This window comes from Aulostomus chinensis, chromosome 5 (genome assembly GCF_037954235.1).
Source record: "Aulostomus chinensis isolate RoL2024-O1b breed Wild chromosome 5, RoL_Achi_v1.0, whole genome shotgun sequence".
In the NCBI taxonomy this organism is placed as follows: domain Eukaryota; kingdom Metazoa; phylum Chordata; class Actinopteri; order Syngnathiformes; family Aulostomidae; genus Aulostomus; species Aulostomus chinensis.
Window position 1 is genome coordinate 27774749 of NC_141324.1, and position 20614 is coordinate 27795362.

The 20614-nt window shown below is 44.2% G+C and overlaps 1 protein-coding gene across 2 annotated transcripts; it reads left to right on the forward strand.

Moving 5' to 3' along the window:
• The first annotated feature begins 86 nt into the window (after nucleotides 1-86).
• dnaaf11 (dynein axonemal assembly factor 11) lies at nucleotides 87-20175 on the forward strand. 2 transcript variants are annotated; one of them, XM_086204389.1, is made up of 13 exons: nucleotides 87-154; nucleotides 343-395; nucleotides 1649-1816; nucleotides 1913-1990; nucleotides 2540-2712; nucleotides 2841-3037; nucleotides 3148-3282; nucleotides 8840-8917; nucleotides 11492-11557; nucleotides 12374-12443; nucleotides 13641-13736; nucleotides 14375-14466; nucleotides 19705-20175. In XM_086204389.1, the coding sequence occupies exons 2-13, from the start codon at nucleotides 386-388 to the stop codon at nucleotides 19898-19900; spliced, it is 1359 nt and encodes a 452-aa protein (XP_086060515.1). In that variant the 5' UTR covers nucleotides 87-154; nucleotides 343-385; the 3' UTR covers nucleotides 19901-20175. The 2 variants fall into 2 exon arrangements, with proteins under 2 accessions (XP_086060515.1, XP_086060516.1); XM_086204390.1 differs by lacking the exons at nucleotides 87-154; nucleotides 343-395 and adding an exon at nucleotides 412-723.
• The last annotated feature ends 439 nt before the right edge of the window (nucleotides 20176-20614 follow it).

Here is a 20614-nt window from a genome sequence, read left to right on the forward strand (position 1 = left end):
TATGCAGAACCAGCACGTCACACACAAGCTTTTATCTTTTTTTTCTCTTATCTTTTAGCTTTTTTTTAACTCTACAGAAGTCGACAGGTTGACGTCAGTATGTGAAACCCGGGAATTACCACCGTCAGTGAACTCCTAGGCAGCGTCCCTCCAGGTACCAGACACAACGATTATTTAAAAGATTTGATCAACAATCAACGTGTTGCCATAATTTTATACATTTTGAGGTTTACATGTCATTGTTACATGACACATGGACGAAATTCTATTTTTGATTTCTGTACACACAAACGTGCCTTTTTATAAGTATATAATTACCCTGTTTCCCACTGCACCTGAAAGCATCGCGACTCGGGTTACTACAGCAACGCCTGTCAACAGCGAGATGGTCTACAGTAAGTTTACTCTGAATATCTTACTACGTTAAAGCGACAAGTTACTTATCTCTCTCCCTTTTGGTTTGAGTGTTCCAAACTTTAACTATCCCTCTCAATTAGGTTCTCGGTTTTGAAGCAAGCGAACGTTCTAGCTAATTGTTTGCTAAATTGAGCGAGCTAGCGGTTAGCAGCTAAGTTACTGGCTGGTATGGCTTCAACATGGTAGAAAAGATTCTGAGTTTCTTCGGGTCAAACTAACGAGGAACGTCAACTAAGCTGAGCATCGTCTCACCTTATCTATTAGAATTAACTAATACATTATCATATTTCTAACAGCCTATGTAATGTAAGTTTTCTCAATTAATTGTGTAATGCAGTTAAGCAATGTTATTATGGCAAAATCATAGATACCTAAAATATCTGTTGCCTTCAGATATTTTCAAACACATTATTATACATCTCTCTCTCTTTCTCTGTATGTATATATATATGTATATATATATGTATATATATATGTATATGTGTGTGTCTGTGTGTATATGTGTGTGTGTGTGTATATATGTGTGTGTGTGTGTGTATATATGTGTGTGTGTGTGTGTATATATATGTGTGTGTGTGTATATATGTGTGTGTGTGTGTGTGTATATGTGTATATGTATATATATATGTATGTACGTGTGTGTGTGTTTGAAAATATCAGCAGTCAACAGATTTGTTAGGTATTTATATATGTGTAAATATATATATGTATGGATATGTATATACATATATGTGTGTGTATGTGCATTTGAGTGAAGACCACTCACTTCATATTTATATATACTGTTTTTTTTTTTTTTTACCACGTCTTAATTTCAATTTGCCCAGTCAAACATCTGGTCTTGAGTTGGAGTCACTTGGTCAAGTGACCATGGAATCTATTGAGGGGAAAAAGGCACAATTATATTCTTATCTATGTTTTTCACTAATAAGGGTGACTTCCTGCCACCTGTAGACATCTAGATTAATTATTTCTTGCCTTGACATTTCTGTGATACATCAAAAAGCACCAGTGCTACACAGTTTAAATGCATATCAACATCTGGACTGCAGATGTGCATCTTACATGTATTTGGTTGTTTGTGTGGGATTTTAGGAAAGGAAACATTTATTTTCATCATTTCATCACCACACAAACTGCAGTGGTGTATCTCAATAAAATGGCTGAGGTTCGTTAGAGAAGACCGTCCACCTGAGTAGACATGTTTGTCCTCATCTGTGCGTCTGTCCAGTCACTGAGGACATGGTTCGGCGGCGGGCAGAGCACAATGAATGTGAGCTGTTTTCCCTGGAGGAGGTTTCTCTGCATCAGCAGAACATCGAGAGGATTGAGCATCTGGACAGGTGGTGCAGAGACTTGCGGATCCTTTACCTGCAGAACAACCTCATCTCCCGCATTGGTGAGAGACGCGCCGCTGCTACTGGCCCCCATTATTAGCTCACTTCCTGCTGCCATGTTGGTGACATGAAACACATGAACCCTGTCGTGTCTCCAGAGAATCTCTGCCGCTTGAAGAAGTTGGAGTACTTGAATCTGGCCTTGAACAATGTTGAAGTCATTGAAAACCTTGAAGGTCAGTCATGTTGCAGCCTCAGTGGCATCTTCCCATCACCGATGGTGTTCCATTCATTTTGGTACTCAGACTATCTCCTGTAAACAGCTGATTGTGGTCATTTCAGTTTTATTTGTGTGGCATCAAATAACAAAAGTTATTTCAGGACAGTGTAGATGTAGAGCAGGAACCACTAGAACCACACTCTTTCATTTGATTTTGTGTTTGAGACCCAATAATTCTCCATGAGCAAGTACATCTGTGACAGCGGTGACAAAAACCCTCCTTTTAACAGGCAGGAACGTGGAGCGGATCCAGGCTGGATCTGCCACGACCACCTGGGGGGAAAGAGAGAGAGGAAGACAGACAGATTGGCAGGGACCAAGAAAGAGACAGAAGCAGAGAGACAGGGACAGAGATACTTAAACACACAACAGACAGTATCAGCAATAATAGTACAATTAAGCCATCAGTAATAACATCTACAACTACCATAACAACAAACCCCAGCATACTATCAGTAGTTAAGTACGAGTAGTAATACAGTTCTGGTACTGATCGTGTCTGCAGGTTGCGAGAGCCTCCAGAAGTTGGATCTGACGGTGAACTTTGTGGGACGCCTGAGCAGCGTAGAGACGCTACAGCACAACATCCACCTGCGGGAGCTCTTCCTGGTGGGGAACCCCTGTACCCAGTTTGACGGCTACCGGTCATACGTGGTGTCCTGTCTGCCTCAGCTCAAGGTGAAGGTCTGCAGACTTGAGTACACGACATGTCTCAAGGCTGCAAATCGACTCTGAACCCTCCACGTTCAGGTTTGTGGTGTGAAAGTGGTTCAAGAGTTGCTCAAGTGGTTTGCATTTTTGGTCAGTGGCTGGATGGGACGGCAGTGAGCCAGTCAGAGAGGATTCGAGCCTCTCAGGGGTGGGAGGAGGTGAGGAAGCAAGTCTGGGAGCAGGAGCAGGAATACCTGAGGAAGAGAGCCGAGGAGAAAGAGGAGGCACTGAGGAAGCAAGCAGGTGAGGAGAGAGGAAGCGAAGAAGAGAGGGAAGGCCTCGACAGCCACAGGTACGACACTGACTAGATCAACTGTGTCTGAACATACAGACAGACAGTACATCCAGCGGAACCGCAGCCATGTTGACGTCCCACTGATGGACTCTTATTTCTCACTTCAGTCCAGCGGTTAACAAGAACCAGGAGGATCAGGAGCAGGGGGAGAAGGACTTTTGGGAAACTCCCTGTTCATTCACCCCTGAATCTCGTCTGGAGGTTCACCGCCACCTGGAGGAGAAGAGGGCAGCAAAGGACAAGTAAGTCAGACTTGATGCTTTGCCCAAAAAAGTGTTCATCAATTACAAACCGTTGGCCAGGATTCTGCCACCAGGAAGAAAAAAAAAACCCAACTTTTACAGTTTAGCTAAATGTCAGACATGTCTTTATGTTTTCAGCTTTTATTTCAAATTAGAGACAAGTAATGGAAATAGAGTGACAATATTCTTTTATTATTTCAAAGATGACATATAAACTCATTTCAGCCAACATTTCGCCAGTAGATTACAAACCTCATCTTCATCCCTGAATAGTTTTTGCTCTTCCCCCGATCACGATGGTTTGTTTGTTCTATCAGCCAAAAATGGATGAAACTGGCATTAAAAGTCTCATATAAAATATATTTATGAAAGTAAAAGTGTGTAAGAGGAGGGTTAATAAACTCTTTGATGCTGTGAAAGAGAACATTTGAAGTTGTTGAGGAGATTCAGCTCATATTTTATGTATGAAAATAATTACCACTCAACTTGAGGAGAAACCTGAGTATGGACCAAGATGTTCTACTGATGCAGGGCCCTGACTTGTCCACTGGGTGACACTGCAGAGCCATCATTCAGCTGAGGCTGGGGGTCTGGGGGACCACCGTACCTGACACCTGCAGCTTCTCTCCACAACACAGCGAGTTGTTAGAGCTGCTGTTAATGAACCATTGTACTCTTCTGTCCGTGCGCCATTCAGGTGTTCAACCATTTTTCACTGATAGTGAGCTCAATGTGCTGAAGCTCCAGGAGATTCGGAGTCACATGATCAATCACTCCAGTAACCGGCTGAAACACTCGTTCAGCAGAACTATTAGACTCTGCAGGACGGATGTGGATGGGGGTTAATGAGGAGCAGTTTTCATCTGCTGGAACAAACTGACCCAGTATGATTTGGTGGCGTCAGAGAGGATTCGGTTCTGTGGGTTTGTTTATGTGTTTGAGGCAAATGACTCATCCGGCGAGGTTGGTTGCCAATAATCCCGGATGATTTACAGACGAGGTGTTTGCTGGTTGTCAGAACTGGATGGTGATGTAAATGATGAGCAGGTGATGCGTCACACTGGAGGAGCAACTGCAGTGTTCCGACTCGTGTTCTAGAACAGCTTAGTGCTTCCTCTGGCTTTGTGACCTCTGACCTCTTGCTAATAGAATAATAAACAAGGGCTGCAGAACCAACATTTCATCTCCTGCACACATGAAGTGGTGGTTTGATATATTTCAAGTTACATGAATTGTAGCCACTAAGTAAGACAGATTTTCGAGGGACGTTTGATAAGCTGATGAAGGTGTGTTTAGCACTAACCGGTTAATTTCAGGTACGGATTTCTTTTACAGTTTTGTTTGCAGGTGCTAATGTCTTGCATTTGGCTTCTTTGTGTTTGTGGTCAAATGTGACTTCTTCTCTGAGAGCAGACTGGGTTATGGTCTCTAGCGTCACCTATGGGCACAGTATTCAGTTTAGACCTCCATGGGTAGATGAAGCTCAAGCTGAGGAAGGTAACAGTAAAAGAATTGTGTTTATGTGATTTTCATCTTTTCACAGAGTTGTGACCATTTGAGATCTATAATACTGCTGCAGCGCCCCCTATAGGCACAATATATACCTTGGGCCCCCAATCAGGGATTTGCCATATTTTGGAGCTGGTGGAAGCAATAATGTCACTTGCAACTCTGGACAAATGGACAGTGATAGTAGTTGGATATTCAGAGTTAAATAAGCAACAGTCAAACATGAGTTAACTCATGAGTTAATTTTAAAATACTTAGTTAAACTTGTTATATATACAGATGTGATGTGAAAAGAGATCATACTTGGGCTTTTTTGGTTATTTAGCAGCAGTTAGTCAACATTTTTTTTGTCAGGACGTTACAGCATTAGTGATGACCTGAATGGAACCGTGGTGTGTACCCACTCAGCACCCTGGGGCTGGAACCCATAACCTTCCTGCTGGTGCACCAATCAACACTCAGCACTTTAAGACTGGCTTCTGGCGGCAGGAGAGATGATTTGTTAAAGCCCAATTAAATTTCCCGCCATGCTGCTAATGAGTGGTCAGCTTTAAGGTGACCCTTGTGTCGAGGTGTTAAATGGGTGTGTGTGTTCTCGCCATGCTCACTCACACACTTCCTGTCTCTCTCTGTCAGCTGCGAGGTTTCACTCAGCAAGAGCAGACTGATGGCTGCCACTGCTGCTGCTGAGTCATGAACTACCCTCGCAACAAAACCAGAACTAGTCTCAACTACTCGTTTATCTTCATGTTGCTTCAGTGGAACGTCCAAGCTTCGCCGTGTTAGTCACAATTTGACCTACAACAATTTTCAAATCACGTGAACGTGCGATCTTGGTTGATGGCTGATTGTGTCAAAATACAGTATAATACAGTGGCGCTGCAGAGACGTCACGCCTACTCATCATCTTTTACCGAAAATCTCGTCCTCACACTGAAACTAAGTTTGAAAATGCCGTGTTTTGCTGTGCTAAACAGATATGCTCCAAAATGTGACAGCTTCGTCCCTGGCCCAGCTCTGGCCCAGTTCTGGCCCAGTTCTGGCCCAACTCCATCACTTCCTTGTGACATAATAATAACGTTTTATTTAGGTTGTATTCACATGTTCAATTCTGTCAACAGGATCACACAAAAAAACACCAGTTAAACTTGATGGAAGGGCAGAGCCAAGAAGAAGCGATTGGATTTTGGGCAGATCAAGGACTTGTTTTTTATATTCTTTGCGATTCGGGATTTTTGTTTGCTTTTTTTCTTTAAAGAAAACATTCTTATGTATTTTTCAGGAGACATTTATGACAAAAAGTTCATTTCAGTTTGGTCATGTTACAACAATGCTCAGTTTGGACTACTTGTTCATTTGCACTTTTGTTTTTAGTAATTTATCACTCCCAGCTGTAGTGCTCTTTTTATTCCAAAAAACAGATTGTGTATGTATATTTATGTTGTTATATTTTTTTGTACTTTTTAATAGTTTATTGGATTGCATGCACCAACAGCACCACAACAAATTTCTTGTATGTGTAAAATCGTGCTTGGCAATAGAGCTGTTCTGATTCTGGTCGTAGCATTTTCCCGAGGGAAGCAGCAATCTGCCCATCAACTCATAAACCTCTCAACAAGGTTCCGTCTCCACCGTTGTGTTTCAGGATGTTTTATTCATGAGGCGGGTCACTGAGGAACCCCAGAAAAACCTTTGTGGGGATAAAACGTCAGGTTACACCCTGGGACAGGCTGACTGGAGGAAACTCGCCATGATGCTACCAAGCCTTTTTCCTAATCCGTACTACCAGAACATCCCGGTCGGCCTGATGTCCAAGCAGAAAATGAGGCTGATGCCATGCCGCTGATTTAACCGGCTCCCTGCTGGTGCTGGAGCACGCTAACTGGGTGCATTCAGGCGTGTCGTCACTGGATTGTCAGGGAAGACGAATGATTCTACGATAAGGTCGGCTCAGTTCCTTTTAGAGGAAGAATAATAGTCACACTTAACAACACAGCAAGGCCAAGAGGACGAGAAACGCTGGCAGGTTGATGAATGGACCGAGTTACCTGACGAGCATGTTTGAGACAGGCGGTTGATTAGATTAAAGTTGAGTGATTAAGCGAAGAAAGTAGCCACAACTGACAGTCTTCAACAAAAGCTTCCCCCTCATCCTCACACCAGGAGGCTCAAAGTCTGTAACCACCAGGTGGCGCTATGACTCAAATTCAGCTTGTAGACTCGGTAGGACTCTCATCAAGGATCTGACCATGTGATTCCAGTTACTACAGTTTCCTGTTCTGTGGTCAGTTATCAAATATGGCCGCTTCCCCACCATCGTAACCTCTCAGTCTTCACAGTAACTCGTCACCAAGTAATGAAGGAGGTTCTGACCACATCTGAGGTGATCTGGTCCAAACCACTATGAGGATGAAATCAATCAATAAAAACAGTAATTTCCCATTGCCACCAGGTGGCGCTATGACTCATTTTACCCCAAATTTGAGGAGTTCTTCCCTGGCCTTGGCTCCACCCCTCCAGCAAGTTTGGTGATGATTAGCCAGCGAGACAAACACTGACAAAAAAAATGATTGATCAATCCCATCATGAAGAGAATAAATAAGTATATAATAATGATAATAATAATGATAAAGTATTCAGTCAGTTTACTCATAAACAGTCAGTAATGTGTCATCAACAACACGCCTCTCCAGTGGATTCAGTATCAGAGTTCAGTTCAGAGCCATTCAGGACCTCTTGTTCCCCCTCCAGTGTCAGAAGAGAGGCTGGCTCCGCCTCCCCTGTCGCCTGGATGACCATGGCGCTAATGGAACCATTAATCCAGGAAGCGTTAGTGTCTCATCTAACTGCTCCGCTCCACCGCACCACTTAAGCTCATGATGGGTCTCTGCAGTCCAATAAAAACATGAAGTTAACAAGGCCAAGTCCAGCAGAGTGAAGGCCATCGAGCTCCAGATAACTATGACACATCACCTTCTCAGATAAGAGTCCGTTTAAAAGAACAGTATAAACTATATTTTCAGATAATTTTGTCTTTGTATTTTATTTTATTTATTTTTTTTGCTGAAATACATTTGAAAGGTCAATATTATTATTTCAACTTAAAGGAACGTGCAAATTTTCGGGACCACTTGATTGCTGGTTAGCTTAGCACAATGTCTGGTAGTGGGTGGAAGTGTTAGCATCAGCTAGCTCAGGTCCAGGATGCTGGTTAGCTTAGCACAATGTCTGGTAGTGGGTGGAAGTGTTAGCATCAGCTAGCTCAGGTCCAGGATGCTGGTGTGTCCAGCAGGAGTCCTCCTCCTCCTCATGATCAGTAGCAGCAGTCGCTTCTCTAGTCCTCAACAAACGTTTGGTTCTGTTGACCCAAGTTCCAGTGGAGCTTTGGAGGTGCTGCGTCAGATCACTGCGCCCAGTCAGGAAAGTTGTTCTGGTTACGTGTCCGATTCCAAGGTTTCGTTCAGACTGAATCTGATTTTTTTGTTTTTTTCAAATCAGATATTTTTTCTGTGTATACTGTTATTTGCAAGTGATGACATCAGACGTGTTGTGTCCAGGCATCACCAACCGACCTGCAGGACACACTTGATCGGAGAAACAGGTTGTTTAGGCACAAGCTGACGTGCGGGAGTGAGAGCCCTTCACTATGATGGTCAGAGACTTCCTCTTAAAGTTGGAGTGTTCCATTAAGTGTGTGATGAGAATGTGACAAGGAAACCAAACTGTTAATAGGAAGTACAGATGCTGATTTTCACAGAGCGGCACCATCTGGTGTCCAGTAAAATCATGAAGCCCGTGGAGACAAACTTGCATGGCAGCAACAAATGTTGTGCTTCATCTCTGACATCAAATTTGTATTTCACTAAAGGAAACTTGTCAACATGTTCTATCCAGAAAGATCAAAATCAGTGTTAGATGACGCCTTCTTAAGATGACGACGTAACTACTTACGTCTTATTCCTCCTTCAGCCACACATACATGTTATCACACACACACACACACACGTATGCTGCAATCAGTACTTAATGCTCTGCCATTTCTCTTCAGGAAGAAAGAGAAGAAACCAAAGACCCCGAGGACCCTAATAACTGCTGATGGACGAGTCATGAATGTCAATGAGCCCAAGTATGAACACACGCGCACGCAGATGTGCGCGCTGTAACTTTTAAAGGAGCAGTCCACATAATCACACACACAAAATTATGAAAGTTGTGGTCATTCACTTCTTGCTGCTCCAGGCACTGAAAGATGTAGGTTTTCAAGTTGCTCTTAACAAAAAATTCTGCAAAGCAGTGCAAGAATGACACAGGAAAACGCGCAATGAGTCGTCGAGTGTCCAGTTACTTGATTGCCAACCAGTAACCTGAAACAGCTGAGGATATTTGAACGTTTAGTTTTGCAACAACGAATCCATCAGTAAACACCAGACTGGTGAATGTTGCTGACGTGTCAGAAGGAGGCTGCAGAGGTTGTGAAGGTCATTCGATGTTCTTAGAGGATGTTCTATTTAACCTGGCGGATTGAGTGGTGACAAAGTCAAGAGAGCTTCTGGACTCTAAGATGTCTGACAATTGATGCAAATGACTGACTTTCAGGGAGCAGACCTAAAAAAAACAAAACAAAAACAACACTTCGCCGACACAGGTGCCAAAGTTTCTGACTCTTTTGGCTCCAAACTGGTTGTGACATCATCAACTGAGATTGATGTCGAGTGTGGAGACACTTTCCTCCTTAGGTGATGGAAACACACTCCTGATCAGTTACTTGTTTCATGTTTGTTAATAACAGTATTTAATGCTATCAAAGACATTCTACAAGAAACTAAGTCAGAATTTTAGGCCAAACATTTCGCAGATAAAAATATCTAATACAAGATATCACAGTCTGATGGAGTCCAAGTGTGCGGAAGGGAAAACAGGAATAGTTTTGGAGGTAGAGAGAGACCTTCTTCTCAATCTTGTTTACTTTATCAGTGATGATTGGCGGATGGAGTGCTCAGTGGAACATCCGCTGCTGCTGCACAACTTTTAATTTAACTTCAGAAAAAAACTTGCGGTCACTTCTCTGGCTCATCTCTCTCCACTCTTATAATTGTTTATTTTTCAGCTCAGACAGCAAACAAATGCGGTGATTGCTGCATTAATGGCCCTCAGTGATGCGATCTAGGCTGCCGGATTGGCCAGCCTGCCTCTAGAGAACGACGACGGCGTGGTTGGGGGGCAACCTGATAGCTCCGGGCCGCCCCGGTCTCCCTCCATTAGCCAGAGGTTTCTATCAACAGCAAGGCCACGGGGGTCATGGCCTTACAACGCAGTTGATTTAATTTGTAATATGAGCTGAGGACACACTCGCATCAGCAATGTTTCCTTTACATGATCTATCACCTTACACCAGCAGGGAGGCTGGGCAGCCACGACCAAAACACCTCGGGATCATAGCTGCACTCATCCGCCGTGATTTATCAGGCCAGGTTTGATTTTTAGGGATCTCAGTGTGCTGAGACACAGATCATGTACATTTAGTTATTAAAGAGTTTCTGCAAACCGACATCTGCTTGTTAGTAAAATGAAAATAACCGGGCCGCCTTAAAACACGGAAAACACCATCATTTGAAGAAGTCTTTGACTCCCAGAGCAAGACGAGAGGATAGAGACCCTGGGATGCTACTTAGCTTAGCACAATAAATGGTGGTGGGCATATGGACTCATTGTTATGTAGCGTTTTTTTTTCTACCTGAGCAGTTCTCAAACGCTGTACAATGTCATCTCCTGCACACATTCACAAACACACACACACACACACACACACACTCACACTGATGGTGGAGCTGCCATGGAAGGTGCCAACCTACTATCAGGAGCAATTTGAGGTTCAGTGTCTTGCTCAAGGACACTTCAACATGGTCACTGGGAGAAGTGAGGCTCAAGTGACCCTTCAGTTGGTAGTTGGCCCCTCTACCTCTGAACCATGCAGTGGGAAGTGTTAGCATAGCTCCATGTTAGCCTGCATTGATATAACAAGGGTCGTGTATAAAATTGGTGATGAAATAACAGTTTAAAATGAGGAGACACAAAATTCCTTTACAGTTAGAATCAGACATGTGGCTGGAACTACTTTCCTGACTGGGCGCAGTGATTTGACGCAGCACCTCCAAAGCTCCACTGGAACTTGGGTCAACAGAACCAAACGTTTGTTGAGGACTAGAAGAGTGACTGCTGCTACTGATCATGAGGAAGAGGAGGAGGACTCCTGCTGGACACACCAGCATCCTGGACCTGAGCTAGCTGATGCTAACACTTCCCACTCACTACCAGCCATTGTGCTAAGCTAACCAGCATCCTGGACCTGAGCTAGCTGATGCTAACACTTCCCACTCACTACCAGCCATTGTGCTAAGCTAACCAGCATCCTGGACCTGAGCTAGCTGATGCTAACACTTCCTACCCACTACCAGCCATTGTGCTAAGCTAACTGGTGTGGGTCTCAGCTCTCTAGGGAAGGGTCTTTATCTTCTTGACTGGGGAGGATTGTCAATAGAAGTGTCCGTGATCCTCAAAGGTCAGGTCAGGGCACCACCAGTGGGCGGAAGTTTTTTGCTAGCCTCAGGGCTAAAAGGAATTCATAATTATTTTTAACTCTGCAGGTTTAGTTTGGTTTCATTTTAATAGCTGAATTCTGCGTCTGTGTGTCAATTTACAGACTCGACTTCTGTCTGACTGAAGATGATGAAAAAAATCGGATCATCTTGGACCTGGCGGTGTACAGGTAGGAAGAGCAGCTTCACAGTAACCGCCTCGTGTATCCCAATATACTGAGTTTACACTGTGATGAGGTTTTAAATGTCAGAAATCTTATCCTGAGACAAAGCTTCATCCAACCAGTTTAAACAGAAACGTCTTTAAAGCAGCTTTGTGGTGGGAAATAGAGGTGAGTTTCTTTTCAACTCTCAGTTTACTCATCTTGTGGTTTTCTGTCAGTGACTTTCGGTTCAGGCTTTGTTTAGATTCTACAAATGTTATTTGCAGAAATGTTTTGTTGTGGTGAATAAATAGCGATATATCTAAACAACTATGAGAACGAATATTTGAAACGCAACTCAAAATTAATAATGTCACTCTGTGACTGCCAGGAGTGGAAATAAACAATACAGTGTCACAGCTGATGATGTTTCTTCCTCCCTGGAGAAAAAAATTAGCAGCTTTAATCTTTATTCCAGTCAATCTTTGTCAATCTGACTTTGAGCTATTACATGCATGTCATGTTTCAAACCATGAAGTTCTGCAGAAGTACTCCAGCAATTTGTACCATGTTTGCGCCACTGCTGTCTGGTTGAAAAGGACTGTGTCTGTATCTCATCTTAATTCCTTGTAACAAATGAACGTCTGTTGCGTTCGTCACATGACTGCTGGCGATCGGCTCATCTTGACTTGTTCACTTCACCCCTGAATCTTTCGGTGGAGGTTCCAGTCAGCTGCTCACCTGTGCTTCACCAACCTCCACATGAGTGCTCCGACTGTCACACTGGAGACATGGACCTGTCAGAAGTCTTCATCACACTGACCAGAGCTGCTGTCCTCACAGGCACATGGACTCCTCCCTGATGGACGTGGATGTCCAGCCAACGTACGTGCGGGTGATTGTCAAAGGCAAGGTACGTCGGCCGAGCTCATTTATCAGCCCTGCGGAGGACACGTGGACCGTCTACAAATATTTAACTCTTGGATGAATCAATTTCAAAATATCAATTTCCAGGTGTGGAAATCATTCTGGGAAATTTCAGAAAAATTTGCTTCATAAATACTTGAATGTTCATGCATATATGCTTCATTTCGCTCGACATGTTGCTTGCCATTCATTTGAATGTCTTTGCTTGTAAATTTTGACATGGACTTCTCTGATATTTTTCACGAGTTAACAGAATGTTTCCAGTCATGGAAAGTCTTGTGTCATTATAAATACCGGTTATTTCCAATACTTTGTGACAATCAATTTTTATGTGTGTCCCCCCCCGCCCCCTTATTGTACATTTTCTTTTCAGCCTAACAGTTTTTACTTTGATAAAAAATTCAGGACACGGCAGATTCAGGAACAGGATGGGACGTGAACAGTAATGCTAGGAAAAAAGATATATTTGATGTCATTTTTTACTCTTGTCTTCATTCCTCTTTATATTCCATGTTCTTTTACAGATATATTTTTCATGGCACCCTTGTGACTCTGTACATATCCATCATGTGAGCCTCCGTCATCTCGGGGCTAACATGGTCAACTTTAATCTCCCTGAAACAGGCCACGTGACCTTCAAGCCTGATTAAACACATTTCCATGGCGTTGTTTTATTTGTCTGCTTTTAATCTTAAGCTAAATTTTATAAACTGAGCGCTCAGCAGGTAGAAGTCCTGAATGTCACGGCTCCACTCCAGGCGTGTTTATGGATGGTTGTTTTATGCCAGGGGTCAGCTTGATGGGACGGGTGGGGTGATTTATGCAGTGGTGCATCAGCTCTCAGCAGGGATAGTGGGGGGGGGGGGGGGGGGCTGGAGGGGTCATGTGGGAGGTGTGCTAATCACCTCAGCCAGTGCCCGGCGAGGAGGTCGAGGACGGATGGAGTTCTGGAGTTCTCCTGGTAGCGTGGCTTCCCCTGAACTCCCCCTCAGCAAAAACATTTCATCCCACTGATTGATTGCCATCATTCCAAGTTTGCTGCTATTTTTAGTTTTCCTCCCAAGTCTTTTCTGGAAAGTGTGGCTATAAAAAGGCCTGCTCATGATTAAAGTCATTTGACACACTGGGACCAAATCAGCACATTCATCTCGCTAATTAAAGTTGTGAATAATTTACTCTGCAGATATTTCAGGTGGTGCTGCCGGCTGAAGTGAAGCCCGACAGCTCAACAGCACAGAGGTCCCAAACCACTGGACACTTGCTCCTCACCATGCCCCGAGTACGTAGGCTCACACGTCAGCTAGTGGGCGGGACTTAGCAGCTCAGCTCCAAGTGTCTGGATCTAAAGTACTCAGGATTCTTTGAAGGATGTGGTGCTCTGAACTTTTATTCACACTAGAGAGATGCTCACAAGTCTGTTCTTACCACCACCACCACCCCCTCCCACCACACACACACACACACACAGACACACACACACACACACACACTGTAATACAATGCGCACACACCACTACAAAGAGAAGCAGTTCTGTGGCTCTATGTTGTCACAGAGATGTCACCAGGGTTATGTCAGCTTGTGTTTTGGAGGTTGGACAACACTGAGCAGCTGGGAGGTTTCATGGTTGGCTGATGTGGTGTCATCGCTGATGTCAAAGCCTCTAAATTCTCTTGGAGTCTCGTTAATGTTGTGAAAACCATCACCAATGTCATGTTCTCCAGGACTGTGTCTTCAGTCGCAGTCTATCAGTGATATTAAACAGAGACATTTATAGTCTTCATAAAGGGAGACTGATGCTGATACAGCAGCTGCTGCTATGAATCCTCCTGAGTGCCAGTAGAGCTTCGGTTAAGTGATGATGTTTTTTTGCAGATATGTGAACAGATATGTCTTTTTCCCTCTGATGTGACTTGAAGGCTGAAGGTGAAATCAAAGTGAGGAAGGCCGTCCCTCGTCCGCCCAGAGGCAGTCCACCCAGCCGCAGCAGTAATTCTGAGGACACCAAAAGGTAAAGAGACTCAGAACCACAGCCGGGAGGAACAGCACACAGACAGTGGAAGCTAGAATTTATAATCAGGGGTGCTGACAAACAGATCTTTGAGACATTCCAACACAGTAGAGAAGCGATCATCTTGTTTGCACCATTCAGGCTTGTTTGATCCGGTGATGATTCTTCCTCACATGGCTGATCAGTCACCACACGAAGGGTTAACGTGTAAACTAAGGAGGCGTCGCAGCAGCTGGATGGTTGTGTTTCTATGGAGGAACATGTTCGGCCTTGACAGGTTCAAACGCCTCCGGCTCATCAGGTCCCCGTCCTCCTAATTACACTTGTCTGTTGTATATTAAACATGATTCATTCTATCTGCTGTTATGATGATGGCGCTCTCCCTGCTAATGGCCACCACAGATAACCTTGACCAGAGGCGAGTAACAAAGAATTCTCATTCCAGTGAAACACTCATTTAGTTTCAGCCGCAGGCATTCAGGCTCAAACCTCAAGATGGCTGCTGCTTTCTGATCACCATCACGATTCACATTTTCACAGCATTAAAGGTGTCATCAGGACATCAGGAAATAGTGGAATAAGATCACTTTAGCAATCACATTGGAAAGTCTCATGGTGTGCAACGCTGCAACCAGACTGGAGGGAAATGACAGCAAACTTTATTTCTTTCCTTTGCACTTCTGACAAGCCCAGCTTGTCGGAATGTAGGGCATGTTAACAGATCGATATGAGAGTATTGTCAGTTTTTGGAGCAATGGCAAAAAAAAAATCCAAAACAGAATATTAGTGGAATATTAAGTGGGTGTAAACATTCTTGCCGTGTCGCCATTTTGTTTTTTGATCACTCAGTTTGTTTCCTGTGAATGGATGTGAGAGTGTTATCAGCAGGCGAATCAAAACTGACGTCCCTGGTGCATATCTGGGCTTTTGTCTTGAATCTGCAGAGACCATCAGCCAGATGAAAGTCAGGGTTCAAATCCTATCATGTGAAACTAGCAAACCAAAAGTTTCAGTGCACTTGCTTCCTGTAGTGACAGTCTTCTACCTCCTACTCATATCTGGCAGTAGCTTTTTTTTCGTAAGATGGGAAACCTCAGTGATGGTGAGTTCAGCTTCTTCCCCTCTTATCCATCCTCTCAGACTGATGCCATGGCTGCTGCTGCCACTATGGTTGCTGCTGCTCTAGTTGCTGCCTTAGCTGCTGCTATGGTTGCTGCCACAGTTAATGGCGTAGTTGCTGCTGCATGTGGCAGAGTGACGGGTAAGCGGCGCTGGCTGCTGAGTTACTGCATCTGAACATGATTATGAGTGACCTTTGACTTTCGACAAATTCCATATTTAGCCTCTGGCGTGGGTAGGAGTGGATCTGAGGCCATGAACATGTTGGAAGTAGATTTGCTGGATGACACCAGTGTCTCATTAGATGAAATATCAATGTTAATATAAAATTCCACAGAGATTAGGTCCTGAGTGGCTTTTGAAGGTCAGAGGTCAGGGTCAACCACAAGGCTAAACCGACATGTAATCAACTGACATTTCCAGAGCAGCTGAGGAGCTTCAGAACCATCGAAGAATGGATCTAGTATGGATCCATCAAGTCCTCTTTCTTATTTAATGTAAGTAAACAGTCAGTGAGTCGTCAATATCAGAAAATCTCAAACCTCAACATAAAGGAATGTCTTTTGAAGTCCCTCACACGCAGGTTCCACTAAGACCCGGTCAAACTGAACCTACACACACTCAAGTGTAACGTGTTAGCGAGATTTTTCAGTTCCAGATGATTTAAATGAAAGAGGAATACTTTAATAAATATTATATATAAGAGCTATGAATATGTCACACTAACAAAGTACACAGGAGCAATCCATTCACAGATTATCAGGCCAAGTGGAGTATCTTTTTTTGTACTTGTCAGATGGCTTGTTGTGATGTCAACATGTTTCTCTCATTTAGAAGCTTTTCATTATAACTGGACACAACTGGAGGCGGAGCGATCTCACCCTCCGGGAGGTGTAATCACGCCACTCATGAATTGACCCTTTGATGACGTCCCTCGGGACTGATTAGATCTTTGTTTACACCAATAGAACAAACACCATGTCTGTCCCCCCTGACCCCACCCCCTCCACGCCTCCTGACCTTCTGTGTAAGCCAGGTTACAATAAATGACTTTATCAATATTGCAGCGTCTGCATTTATCAGCCTCCAGCTCCCATTACAACATGGTCTCTGTCGGATAATCAGGCATGAATGTTGACGGTCTGCAGACCTCATTACCTGTGAGATATAATGACCAGCGGCCCTTCGCCTGTGGCCTCCTATTACAGGAGCCATTTTGGACCTCGTAACCAGGGAGGTCTTCAGTAAAGGAGTGCTGCACTAATGACTCCATCCATCTCAGAGGGAATTGCTGACGAGTTGCTTTACCTGCCCGTTACCTAGATGAGTGTGAGGGCTAAACTTAGACCACCACAATGTCATATATTGACCCCACCCCCCCACTGACATCATCATACTGAGGATCCATTCAGCTAAAGAAACTTCTGAGTTCATCTGTTCCTGCGTCTGGTGTTTGGTCATAAATGAGATGCACCTGTGAGCCGCGAATGGAACAGGAGAGATGGAGGAACTTGACCTGGCTGGGACTTTTCACTTTTGATGCTGCATTCTCATCTTGATGCCGCGTTTGCACCACTGAGTTTAGACCTGGTGTCTGTCAGCAGTGTCCTGATCCCATCTAGGTTTGAATCTAATTGCTGGAAGGAGGACTAATATGTCAGGATCTTTTCCAGGTCAGCAGCAAGAAAGAACTATTGGTTTTGTTTTTCTCGGCAAATTTCCATCAAACCCTTGAGTCCACATGAACGGCTGCAAGAATGTTTCAGCTTCCAGAAATCCTGTCGATCGCACTCTGGATCAGTGACTTGGAAGACTTATTGTGCATTTCTTGATATCTGGTTGCTATCTTAAAAAAAAATAGAGCATGTTTTGATCAAATATGATGAGTCAATATATTTGGATTCAGGAGTATTAAACTCCCATAGATGGTGGGGATCGTGTTGGATCGGCACTTTGGAAGAACTATTTTTGTGGTTGCGAAGAAGTAGTTCTAGTGCTCGCTAGCAGACTGTTTATTGCTAGAAGTTTCAACTCAAATTTTAGGAGTTGTTTTTCGTATGTGACTGGACCTACGAGGGGCCACTAGATCTAACATGCTGGACCTCTCAGCAGAGGACAGTAGTGGTCTGAAATATAAGGGTATACATCACATCATCAGCATGGTAGGAGGAGCTATTGATGAACAGTTCCGCATCATGACATCGAGCTTGGCTCTGATTGGATGAGTCTGGTTCCTATCGTGAGGAGAGCAGATGAGATTAAGATCAGACCTGTGACATCACATCACATCCACTCCAAACCTAATCCTTGCTGGATCGCTGGCTGCAGACGCTAAACAGAACCTACTGATGTCGTTACAACTCAATTAGCTCGCCATCAGCCTGGACTGATAACCTTACAAGAGCTCCGTCCTGACAGGAGCTCTGTCGTAGGTGTGCATCCATTAGACTCCTGTTCACCAGGGACGCCATGTCTGTCAGGACATGTGGGGATTGTAGAGGCCTGAGGGAGTCTAGCTGAATCCCTCACAGTTATTAAATAAATATGAATCATAAAAGTTCAAAACCACAATTTTCCCTTTGAAAAATGTCACTTTATTAAAGGAGAACTGCAGTCTCTTTCAGTGTACACCCCTATATTGATATTTTTGGGTGGAATTTATTCACAAGGGCCAACCATATTTGAATCATTCCAATATTTTTCTAGAATCCTATGACCACCAACTACACCAATACAACCACGCAGCAATGAGCTGTGATACCTTGAAGTAAGTTAGCATGGTTGATTAAGTCGATGTGTTTTTGTTACATGAGATCAGGTGTGTGGTTCCCAGCAGCTGCAGATATTAGTAGTTAGTAGGTTCTTCATAAGCTAAAGTTAGCTTAGCACTGCTAACCATTCAGGCTTCCAGCATCATCAGAGGGGTTCGTTAGTGAAGATGATCCTGAGGAACTGAACCTGGAAGATCATCTACTTTTGTTCACCAGAGCTGATTTACTGATTCAGTCACCCGTAGTCACATGGAGCGATCCCATTGGCTGCTGGTGGAGGAACCAGGAAATGACCACTTCCTGTCGGTGGAGGAACCATGGAGATGACCACTTCCTCTTGGTGGAGGAACCAGGCGATGACCACTTCCTGCTGGACGACAAACATACTTCATCATTGTCCATGTCTCAATCCGTCCAGCAAAGGGGTGTTTTTTTCCACTGCTGATAGGTTCAGATCGTGATTATCAGTCTTTGTAAACTTTGAGGCCGCCATGTTCTCATCGTCAAATCGTGACGTCATCCAGGAACCAGAGGAAACACAGAGGTGGTTCTTGAAAGAGTTACTCTCCTATCACCCGACTCTGCAGCCTTAAACATAATCAATCGAATGACTCCATTGTTGTGGGCTGGAAGTGGAAGTGTTTGGGGGAGCGGAGGGATCAATCGGCTTTAATGGTAACTGATAGTGTGGTTAAAATCGTCCCCACAGAGATGAGTTCATCTCCAACACAGCGAACCCAGCTGTAAAATAACTTCTCATAATGGTTGAAGACATAATGGAGGATAATCCCCGGACAGCGTGAGGTATTTGGACTTTCCCCACAGACGTGCAGGCTTCAGGCATGTGAAGCCGAACAATTACTTCTTCAGCGTTGTTGACTTCTGTGTGATTGGCGCGTCAGCCGCAGAAGACCCACAGGAGATATCAAGCTGTGTTTGAAGGTTATCAGTTACATTTGCTTCAGCAAACCAGAAAATGTGTCCGTCAGCCTTAGACATCCAAACCTTCAACATCTTCAGACATTTTCTATCAAAACATCCAGAACTCTGTCTATACGTAACGCAGCCTCACAGAGGCGCCATCCCATCCTCATTTTCAGGTTTGTGGATGGAGACAAATGTTGTTCACTAAAGTTCTAACGCCGTTGACAAAGCACACACGACTCAGCAATTTTACCACCCCTTCTTTACGGGGACATTTTTTTTCTTGTCCTCCTCAAAAACGACGTTGATTTGATTGTAACAGGACCTCCAACATCATCGACCTGAACAGCTGAGTTGGGAGAACAGCGAGCCGCTGACCTCCCGACGGGAAGTAAATACAACATCTGATGTTTTTACTTTACAGAAACATTAATGTTCCCGAGAGGCTGGAAGTTGACCCCAGCAGGCGTCCGGTGGTCGACCTCACCAACATTGTGCCACGTCAGAACGCAGAAGAAACTCCAGTGAAAACATCCGCAACAGTTCAGACCAGGAGCAGCAGCCACAGCAGCATCTCTGAAGGGTTTGTGGATGATCCTGAGGTCCCCCCACTCATGTAGGACTGAGAACAGACCCCTCAGGGATGTGGCAGGGGAACCTTACACCTTCCTGACTCCTGATTAACTCCTTCCCGTTCATGGTGCTGGTTGTGTTCCGCAGATAATTCAAACTTAAACAGATGAAAAGACACAGTTGCACGCTCTGCCACTGTTGTGTCTTTCAAGGTTGAAATATCTAAAGCTCCTTGTTAGACACCTGCGAGAACACCTTTGTCTTTATTGTTCGTTGAATAAAAGAATTATTAAACATAAAACCACTGACATTACCGGCTTTTATCTGTCAACAACACGCAACTTAATGTTTCAAATGACTGAAAACGACTGAAACTTAATAAGAATGTGTGTCAGCTCACTGTTAGATCTCATAGTCCAGGTTAAGAGGAAGAAATGCGCAGCAGGAGGAAAATCAAGGATCGTCTTCCTGGTTCCTTTACCCTCCAGCCAGGAGTGAACACTGCAGAGCCAAAAAGAGGAAATCAATGGGCTTGGCCCCCGTTGCCTGTGGCCTGGTTGTGTGTTTTGGAGCTGCGTTTGTTGTGTGCTTCTGTTCTTGTGTCCTCTTCAGAGCTGCGAGGTCTTTATCTCTGCTGAGCCCAGAGGACGCAGGACCAGACCGAAGCTGGCTCATCGCTCCTGGTGAAATCTCCTTAGTCCAAACTTTCCTCTGAGTGGCCACCCCGGAGGCACGGAGGTCACGACTCATCTTCTGCTGCC

What these genes read in the sequence shown, in the direction of transcription:
- dnaaf11 (XM_086204389.1), top strand. An exon ending in CCTGTCTGCCTCAGCTCAAG is followed by an intron (nt 2,713 to 2,840) that starts GTGAAGGTCTGC and finishes ATTTTTGGTCAG; the next exon opens with TGGCTGGATGGGACGGCAGT. An exon ending in AATTCTGAGGACACCAAAAG is followed by an intron (nt 14,467 to 19,704) that starts GTAAAGAGACTC and finishes TTTACTTTACAG; the next exon opens with AAACATTAATGTTCCCGAGA.